We start from the raw sequence: 10799 nt of genomic DNA, 5'->3' as shown, positions 1-10799 counted from the left end.
GAGAGAGAGAGAGAGAGAGAGAGAGAGAGAGAGAGAGAGAGAGAGAGGATGGGTGCAGTGTAAGTGGATGTATGGGACCTTGGAAAGCCCGACGGCAGACACTCTGAGTGGAGCTGTCCTCCACCATTACAATGTCAGCGAGGATACAGAGTAATAAAGCCCTACACACACACAGTTCACCTCACCTCCACCATGTTTATCCCTGGCCACTCACAATCCGTCTGAATGTACAATGTATAATTAATAAAAAGAAAGAACTCAAAGAAAGCAAAAAAAGATGGGGACAGAAAAGATGAGTCATCGAGTTGTTGTGATGGATTCAATTGTGCACCATGTTTCATAGCTTATTATAGTAGCAGATGAGCTGGATTTCACACTCAGACGATCACACACACACACTCACACACACACCAGAACAAGATGCCAGATGTTAAAACTGTCAAGTGTGGATGGGGCCCTGGAGTTTAATTGCTTAGCTAGCTTGTGCACGTAGGTTGATTTGATAGCGACGCTCGCTGCACATGGCACCGCCAAGATAACAGACCTGCAGCTGGATTGTACAGCCACTCTGTGGAAGGGGGTGCATGCGTGAGTGTGTGGCTTGGGAAAGTGCAGTGGCTGCACAAGTCATCCATCAAAGCCAACTAAAGGAGAGATTTTTTTGGAAGGCGTTGGGATATGGCATCTCGGTCCCATCGGGGCAGATGTCCCCATATGGAGGACCCAGCGGAAGATATTTCACCGACACAAAAGGCAAAGCGATGCCATTTGGGCTTTGGAGGGCGGCTATCCGTGCCCGTAGTGGTTCTAGCCGTCTTTCCCAGTGCTGCACTTTGACAGCTAGGGGCCGACTAAAAGGATGTGGAAGAGGGTTTCATATCTGCCAAAGTGGATCCAGCAATATTTGAACACAGAAAAGAGAGACTTTACACGAGAAAAATGGCTCGCAATATAAACCCCAGCTCAACATAAAAATCATGTTCACCACTCACTTTTGCCAAACTCCACGTAGCCGAGAATCAGCATCCAAAGAATTCTGTGAAAGACGCTTAGTCGAGAGCACTGCAGCACAATACGCACAGATGACATGCCGCCATATTGGCGCTAACGCGGTGAGCCTCTTTGTGCTCCGGTCGGGAGGGTGCCTTTCCTGGCTCGCCCTCATCTTTCACTGTTCTGCTCACTTCAGCTCAGTGCAACACAACGGCCAATCAGTGTGTGCAGCTGAACACCGATGATGACAGCTCCACATATCCTGTCCCGGATCCTTCTTTCACAGCTTTTCTATTGGCTCCAGTAGGGAGGCATAATAGTTCATTCAGACGCAAACAGAAGCAAAAACTCATGTGGAAATGACTTAATAAAGTAAATTTTTTTTTTGTCGCCTTTGGGAAACAAGTGCAACGTTAAACACGGGAGGATGGGAAAGGAGGAATGATGGGAGGGTTGTCGGAACAAAAATAAATGATGTAAAGCGAAGGCGAGAGGCCGACGAGGAAGAAGCTCAAAGTTGATTATGTGTTCCGCGTGAGGAGGAGAATATGAAACGCAACAAAGAAAAGAGGATAATCAATGAGGGGAGAAGGAAAACGTAGCGTTTTGGAAGGGGATTGGGTGGCAGAAGGCGGCGGGTGACAGCGAGCTTGTCGGGATGACCCTACAGAGCTCCCATATGCCAGACAGATGCCATGTTTGGTGAGCAGTGGCCATGGACACTGGCAGTAGCGGAGGATATGCCGCTCGGCTGAGTCGGATGCTGCGTGTGTTGGAGTGCCCCCGAACGCGTGCGGTTTAAGTCCTCGCGCCCATTGAACTCGGAGTCCGCAACACAACAAGTCTCTGAAAGTTTAGCTGAAGTCAATTTGTTATCATTTCACACCAACAGTTCACTTTTGGGTGACTTTGTCAGCCTTCTGAGACTAGAAAACTATCTGTTTTTGCATGCAGGTAACTTTCTAGCTGCAGACTTGGTGGGAGACTGTGTAAGTGTGATGCTTTTCGTAAGACGAGCGACAGGTGGTGCGGGTCTGGTGTTTTGGCACTTGTCTGCCTGGCTGTGAATCTCTCTCTGCCTGAGAGCGAGCCGGCGCATTTGCCCGCGCTGGCCGGCATGCCATGCCCAGGTGGTGTTCTGGTAAGCATGGTGTGAAAGTGATGGATCTGAGCAACCGCTAACGTGGCAGCTTTCCGACAGGTTGTGCGCGTCTGGTGCGTAGGTGAGCTGCCTCGATTTTTTTTAATTTGTAATTTCACAGCACGCAAAAAGTGCGAAGTGAAACCATGTTTTGGATCAGGTGCATGTGAATGGCAAGTGACTAATCAAAGTTCCAGCATCGGGGTGTGCTCTCTTGGTCCTTGCTGCTGAGATGGGATGTCACGCGATGTAAAAAAAAAAACACTTGAGTGGAAAAGGGAACAATGAGGCTCGTCCTCCACGCATGTTGAGCTTTTCTCATTAACAGCAATGACGATCAGACACACAGCCTCCCAGACAAGAGCAGTCAAACCCCAACCACACAAAAAAAAAAAAAAAAAAAAAAGAGAAGCTACTCACTCCAATTTGTCAGTTTCTTAGTTTCTGCATTGCTCGTTCTTTCCTATTGCTCTCTCAATCCTCATTACATCTCCTTTCATTCTCCCTCCACAGCTCCGCCTGCCATCGCTGTCTCCTTTTGACTCAAAGCAGCCAACTCTGCACACGGCAGGTTGTAGTCGGAGCGTTTGCCGGAACATAACTTTTTATGTCTGTAACTCACACTGTTTCAAGTAGAGTGCGCTTGGCTGAGCTGTGGATTGTAGTCCTAAGAGATGCCTCTCATTTAAACATGCCAAGTGCATGAATACTGCATGGCGAGCAGGGAGCAGGGAGCAGGGGAAAGTCTCCTCAGACTGTTCATTGTACAAGTGGTTTGATAGTGAAAAGGCTCGTCACATAAGCAGCAGATAACCAGGGAGAGAATCCTGGTGTATGCGTGAGGGGATGTTGGTTTGTTTAAATAGATTTAGGATGAAAAGATCGCCTTTGACTTTGCTCATTTTTACAGATGTGCCTTTTTGTCCCATAAAAATAAGAGAAATTAAATTCAATGAATGACTCTAAAAAACACATTAAATACAAAAAATTGTCAATGATGCAAGAGAACCTTGTTCCCTGTAAACTGCAGTCTTCTTTTTGCAGAAAATAACTGTTAGATAGACTCTTAGTTAGCTTACATCAGTTTACTACTTCATGAAAAATTCTGGGTGTTTCTTGTGAAAAGCTGAGCCTTATATGTACATCATCATGTGTATGAGTGTCATTGTCCTTATCCGGGGTAAACTGGGAATACACCATGTTGCATGCTGGTCCCCCCCAGCATGGCTGTCGGAGGAGATCAGGCGCTTTGGCGGGAACGTGGCATGACAAGCCCACCAGCATGGGTTCATAGAGTTAAGGAGGACACACACATGTGAAACACGTGCACGCACACAACAAATGCAAGGACTAACAACAGATATCACAAAGAACATTTTCCAATGCTCTCCCAGGGGCACTGGAGAGAAAACAAGTCTTATGTAAACACTAATGCATTATAGAGATATGTCACACACGCATGCAAACACACACACACACACACACACACACACACACACACACTAACTTTTATAGAGGCTGCGTAAGGAGTTTGCTCTTTTTCTCCAAAATTATCAATTATCAATTTTCCATCTCCCACGAGGTCACAGAACTCAAAATAATATAAGATTTTGAACAATGTGGCGCCTCCACTCCCCTCCTGACAATCCTCCACTCACCCCTCAGGGCGTGTGGGAGGGACTGTGCGAGCGTGTATAGATCTGCAGAAGATGGAATGGCGTTCGGGAAGTGGCGCGTGTCAGCTAGGACATGTCAAGAGGGCCCTCAGAGCAGTGGCAGCAGAGGGAGGCAACTGCCTGTGAAAGTGAGTGTGTGTGCGTGTGCAGCCAATAACAGGGGAGCAGAAAATGTCCATTAAAAGGCCTCATCTCCAACTCTACTTGTAAATTAGGTATTGAGTCATTGGTGGGGAGCAGTCATGCTGTCACATACCCATGAAGCTCAGTGGGTGTGTGTTTATATGTGCCCTGTGGTGTTTTTTTGGCATGAGGTGTGTGTGTGTGTGTGTGTGTGTGGGGGGGTTCTTGATGGGTGTCGGGGTTGAACAGAGAGGGCAGCAGTCTGAAAGTCAGTCAATTGGTGATCTGGATTCGGCTCAAAGCTATTTATAGACGACACGCTGAAGAATCTTTGGGTTGGGGTGGAGGCGTGGGGGACCTGACCATGGCAGGATCCATGGGGGTGGTTACTCATTCGCCTCAGAAACACACATTTTAACCCCCCCCCTTTTTTTTTTTTATTTATTAAATTTTTCTGTTACTCATTTAGAGTGAGGGGAGGGTGCTATGTTCGTCCACTCTGCTTGGACAACAGCGGCGCTACGACATGAAACGCTGTTTGCCCGTGAGGCCTCATTTTTGTTACGGCGAGATTACTGGATAGTATCAGTGCCTCAACAATACGGCAGCAGCACACTACATCACACGAGAGCCCCCTTACTGCCGGGTATGTGTACCACACGACACAATAGGTCTTTGATAAATGGAACAGCCCATCCCTGGGGGCATCCTGTGTATGTGTGACTACACTTCTTAGCACACCATTTCATCTTCATCTACAGTTTCAACCCCCATTAACACAATTACTGCGCAATGCAACCGCTGCGCTGTTAAATTCACCGGGGGAAAAAAAAAAAAAAAACACACACACTACCCATGAGGCAGTTTATGTGACAAGACAGGGATGAATAAAAAAAAGATACCTGCATCGCATGTGAGCCACAACTTAAAGGCTGCCCTTCTAGCCCCTCAAAGCTACTGAATGCTCAACATTCATACATGAAGAGCAAGGCCTCCGAGTGAATACAGCAACAATAGAGGGAAAGAAGATAAAAGGAAATAAATAAATAAAAACTGCATTCCCCAGGGGGCTGCTGGGTAATTAAAGATTCCAGGACTCTCATCTGCAGCTTTGACTCTTAGGGAGCCACCTCACAGCTGTCTTTACCCACAATCTTCCTTCTGCCGACACACATTTCAATAAAGATCTGAAGCAAGTCTTTACAAACGTGTCTATACATTCATCTCTGCAGTAGGGAAAGCAATGGAAATTAGGTCTAGGTCGATATATAGGCTCCGTCGCTATTGGCGATTGATAATAATTGCGCTCGCTAGGTAGTGACAGACACGTCCGTGTTTGTAATTGACTTGTAATTGGCAAACAGGAGATTATTAGCTTGTAACGCTAATGAACTTTGGGGGGGCTAGCAGCGATCTAAGTTCGCTGAGGTGACTGGGCGACACGCAGAAACCACCGGTGAAAAGCAGCAGAGCACAAAATATAGTGCTTCTAACCACACAGTCACCTTCCAATTGAGTCATTTCAGCTGTTTCTGCAACAACAAAAATGCTAAATCTGAGTGTGAGTCAAAGATAGCAGCTGCAGGCACTTATTACCCGTGTACCCAATCAGGTAGAAAGCGAAAAATACATTTATAGCGTATGTAGTTATCCGTTGAGCCCACTTTCTTTCTCTCGTTCTTTTTTAAATATTAGCCCCGAGGCACGCACACACACAGTTCTTGTCTCCCTACTGTACGCCTTCACTTAAAATTATAAAAGAAAGGCATAACTGTCAACTCAGTGTGAGCTCACAGGGCAGAGCCGGCTGATGCTAGTTGCAAATAATTGCAGATAACAGCATTTCAAAAAAATAAAAATAAATAAATAAATAAAAATCACAGCTCATTATGAGGCCAACGCCAGATCTGATCCGAGTGCCTCTCCACTTGAATTCCTGGAGATTATTGTTCATCATGACATAGTATGGAAAGAAAAAAAAAAGCAAATTAGCACCTCCGTTCCTCAAGCTCACCGGGAGGAAGAGTGGGGAAAGTACCGGGAGTTGAGGGAGTGACATGCAGAAGGTGGAGGAAGTAAGAGGAATGGAGAGTACAGGGAAGAGAAGAGGCGGTGGGAAGGAGAGTAGGAAAAAGTGAGTGATGTTGTGGAACTTGGGAACGAGGGGGAGAAAGGTATGGAAGAAACCAGACTGAACAATGAGTGGAGGGACACATTAAGAAGGGTGACGAAAGAGAGAGAAGTGTTTTAGTGAGGGAGTGAGTGCCAGTGTGGCAACTTGCCATTCCGAGCGGTGGTTAGTTGATGGTGCCAGGACAATTTAAGGACGGCTTAGTATATCTACTGTGCCTGAGGTGGAGACGGCATGGAGTCAGTGCGAGTGTCAGTGCCCAACAGGACGTTTTACATGCATGTTGAGGCCCTTTTGATGAAACTTTACACTTTCTTTCATTCTCGCAAATTTGTGGCGGAGAAAATCGATGCACTCACATCCACTAGATTTCATACTAAAGGGGAGAAATAGCAAGTGCCGTTCAACTCAACTCAAGAATTACAGCTGCCAAGAGGCCATCAGACCAAGTGACGTGGTTGACGCCGCTCTAACTATGGCTGCCAAGAGGAACCATTACCGTCGAGCGTTGCTAACAGCTCATTTACGACACCAATAGGAAGAGAGCATGTACAATTGGCTGCAATTTTGCATCGCAGCCATTTGCTCCAGACAATGTACAGCAGTGCTGTGCATGAGGCAACAATACAAGTTGATTTCTATAGAAGCCTATTCTCAAGGTCTATATCTGGATTTAAAATGTCTGGAGTGGCGACAAAGAGGAAGAGCGGGTGGAGAAACAAATAGACGGGTAGTGTGATGCAGTAAGGCAACAGAGCTGTATTCTTTGAGAGAAAATATTTGAAACTAGCATGACAGTTACTGGCCCCTGATGTACCTACTGTATGTAATGTAAGGTACATTAATGTCCCTTCTGTTTCCTGTGCTGGTGATAAAGCAATGATATCACTCACTGACGATAATCTAAATATCAATCCCTCATAAATAACACGTGTGCTAAAGGACTACACATGATGTGCCAGATGTATGGCAGATTAAACTATATACTCAATCACTTTAAATCTGCTTCATTGTGAGCGTTGGATAGATTATACATATACGAGGGCTCCGGTTCAGGCGTTACATTTTGGGTCAGTTCATCGTATATAGGACAATGTCAGTTGCACTTATCTTCCATCGGCACCTCTGTGTCACTGTCAATTCCCCCCCCTCAATAAATACAGATTATCAATCACAATTTGGCTTACGGATTCCTCCTCTTAATATCCCACTTCCCTCCAATCAGACACCAGCAGCTGGCATGCATATGATCATCTTTTCACAATGACTGTGCCATGAACGTGTTGTATAGCTGCAACAAAAGCCATCCATACGGTGTACATAGCGGGTATCCGCCAATGTAGGGCTTAAGGCAGAAATGCACTCGAAAAAAAGAAGAAAGAAAAAGACATAAAACCCCAAATGGATGAATATCCCTCTCTCTTCCCCCTCTCTTGGGACAATGCCATCCTCAAAGACTGGTATTAACCTTCAGTGCACTCACGACCGACTATTGATAGACACTGAAGTGCCAGTGAACATTACAGCCCATCTGTTACGCAATGCTTAGCGCGAGGGAGTACAGATTACAATGACCATGTTCCAATCCCCCCGGAATGGATAATGAATATAGAATAGAGCCAAAATGGAACAGATAGGAAGGACAAAAGTCACTTTTACAAGGGGGGGCCGATGAGTCCGGATGAGTGAGAGCAGAGAAAGGAGGACGGAGCTCAGGGTGAGCCGGCTCGGATCCGACAAAACTCGAGGGCGAGTTTCTATAAAAGAGGTGGAAGCATGGGGGGGGCACGGATCCGGAGCTCAACGAAAGGTTGTGTCTTGGAACATTTATGGGCGACACTGCCATGCACGATAACGTTATCCGTCGTCGCACCAGCATCAGCTGCACTGCTGCTCGTGAATCTTTGAGCCAGAAAGTCAACAGATTACAAAAATAGTAGACTACTCAGCAGATTTACAGACTGAATGCCTTCATCCAAAGCAGCATGCGAGTCCAAGAGGGCTTATACAATAGGGATAGGTGAAACTGACAATTCAATTAACCCATTGCAATTTCCCTTCGTCCAAGGTGAGGTCTTTAAATGTCTTGTTTTATCCGAACAGCCCAAAACCCAATCATCTTAAAATGACTCAAATCCCTTTTCTGTCGTGGACTAATCCATGTCTAGTTGAAACATGATGAATTGCTCCAGCCCTTGTACATCGAGTTCAAAAGGTTGTATGACATCTAATAAAGCCTTAAAGACTAGAGAGGGAATCATTCACCCAACATCACTGGTCGTCGTATATTGAGTCTGATATAGTCGACGTTACTCAGTTTGGATAAAGAACCGACACTGACACAAGAACTGACACACACCGACTTCTTCGTCTTTTGAGTTTGGAAGCGGCCTTAATGGGTGGAATTATCAAAAAGAAATGCCTTCCAGCTTACTTTAACGCTCACTTGTAAGTACATCGGGCAACACCGCTGCTTGTTAAGCTTTCCCCAGATCAAACTAGTGGTCTGTAGCCAGCGAGGAGACGCTGGAGATGCAGCCGTTGAATGCTAAAGAGAAAGCATTTGATTTAACGGAACCTAAATCGGTGCAGTCTATAAACCCATTAGTCCGATGGCTGAAAGGTTTAAATCATTCTCCTTTGTCTATCGGGTCCATTGCCCAGAGACTGCGTTACGGTTCCCGGCTACTCCTCAGAGGTCAGGGGTCAATACACTGATATAGTGCGTTATTGACTGACCGAGGCGGGAAGTGCTTCTATCTGTGATCTACAAGAATGAGTTATTAACCGCGTCTCCGCGTGCGAGCGGAAGAATGTCTTCGCATACGTTTTCTTCCCACCACCCTCTAAATTTGCATAAATGTATACGTTGATTGCCACCAATTACACTCTCGTGGACACGTTTCCCCATTCCTGTGTGATTTACAATTGTAAAATATGTGGCGACTGTGGCGAAGTGGAGAGCGGGGCTGTACTTCAATCAGAGGATCGGCAGTTCGAACTCCGGCTCAGGCTCCACTAGTCTCATGTTGATGTGAGCAAGACACTTAACCCCAAAAATTGCTCCTGTAGCTGTGCCTACGGTGTAGAATTGTGAGAGAATCTGAATTGACAGCACTGTGAGCCACTAAATAACAAGACGTAGAGAAAAATAAGTCGTATTCTGAAAAATGTAAACTCGTAATTGCTTTTTTAAACACAAATAACAAAAGTAGGGCTGAGAAATCAATAGAAAATGTATAGAAATTCTCCAATAACTCTTAACTGACCCGTTTAATCATATCAGTCTTTTCCACAAATAAGTGCAAGACCGGAGGTAGGAAAAACAACAACAAATGAAGCGAGGGAGAGAAACAGCACAAGAGAACCACACATCAGCCTTAAGTAACACCGCCGTCCCATCCCCGAGAGTATATCCCATCTTTTCACTCACAATCTTCTGCAGGTGCTTCTCCTTGCGGACGTCCACCATGACCAAGCCTTCCTTGACCAGGCCGAGGCCCGCGTCGTCCTTGGTGTCCCCAAACTGTATTGTGACATGTGGGCAGGTGGCACCCTGGAACTCCACGTTCATCAGGCACTGGCTGTTCTGGATGTCCCGCACAATGCAGTCCACCACGTCCGCACGACCATCCTCCTAAAAGAGGTGAGGGATGGGATCAGGAATAAAGAGGAGGCGACAGAAGAACAGGAAATGGGGCATGTTGGGATGGAGGCAGTGAAGAAAAGTAGATTGAGGAGATGATGGAAGGGAAGGAGAAGGGGAAAGAGAGGGAGGGGAGATGAGGAAAAAGGGTGAAAGGGCTAATTAGTATATTATCTCCAATGGCGCCCAAAAAGATTAGCATACACACACAAATGCATGCTATGCAGAGGCTGATAAATACGCTCTACATATGCACGAACCTAACTGTGACATCTGCATCCTGTCAGGTGGAAAAACTGTTCAGAAAATGGAAGAAAAAACAAAAAACCTGTCCACACGCACTTTGTAACGTGGTCAGTAGGAACACATTCAATCACGTCATTCTCCAATCGATTACAATTACATGATCACTCACACGGTCAGTCATGTAGCACAGCAATTATCTACTCAAGCAGTTCAAGAGATTTTAGTTTGGCTGAAGTACACAATGGTCTGATTCTCACCCACCCTTATCCTCCACCTCATCCTGTCCCTTTCTTCTCATCCTTTAGTTAGTCGCCTCACTGTCTCTTATTCCTAACCTTCTTGAATGTGAAAGGGCAGCATTTGATTCAACACATGGTGGAGAAGGAGGTGGAACAGCTGCAATGCAATACTGTCTGCACGTCCTCCAGCAGGCTGGGGCGAAAGCGACAAAAACAAGGGTGCTCTATCTTTAGAGGCAGGATGAGACTTAAAAACTAAAAAAATCAGTCCCTGGCCATCATCCATCCATCTCTTTGTTTCCCTTCTTTCTCGCCCTGGTCTTGTCTCCATGGCAACCCCCTTCAAGTTAGCCGCCCTTGGGTATGTGTGTGTCTGGTGTTATATGTGTGTGTGTGTGGGGGCAGGGAAGCTTGTTCAAGGCACAAAACCATGAGGCCTATTTTGTCCCTGCTCTCCCCCTGGTCAACTTGTTACAGAACAAGAATACTTTGACGCTCGTGAGGGGGCGATACAACATTGATGAGGGCCTTCTAGTGAACCTCTCTTGTCCACCAGATATGACCTGCTTATAGCACTAAAAACACACCAGATATGACCTGCTTA

The 10799-nt window shown here is 46.0% G+C and overlaps 1 protein-coding gene across 1 annotated transcript in view; it reads right to left on the bottom strand.

Moving 5' to 3' along the window:
- The window catches only part of snd1 (staphylococcal nuclease and tudor domain containing 1), a 153447-nt gene that overhangs the window by 4230 nt on the left and 138418 nt on the right, over positions 1-10799 (bottom strand). The window contains exon 22 of the mRNA XM_031858890.1: positions 9498-9701. Within this exon, the coding sequence (XP_031714750.1) occupies positions 9498-9701 (204 nt within the window). The remainder of the gene's footprint in view (positions 1-9497; positions 9702-10799) is intronic.

This window comes from Anarrhichthys ocellatus, unplaced genomic scaffold (assembly GCF_004355925.1).
Source record: "Anarrhichthys ocellatus isolate YVR2014 unplaced genomic scaffold, GSC_Weel_1.0 scaffold21, whole genome shotgun sequence".
In the NCBI taxonomy this organism is placed as follows: Eukaryota; Metazoa; Chordata; class Actinopteri; order Perciformes; family Anarhichadidae; genus Anarrhichthys; species Anarrhichthys ocellatus.
This window is presented reverse-complemented; position numbering and strand designations above follow the sequence as displayed.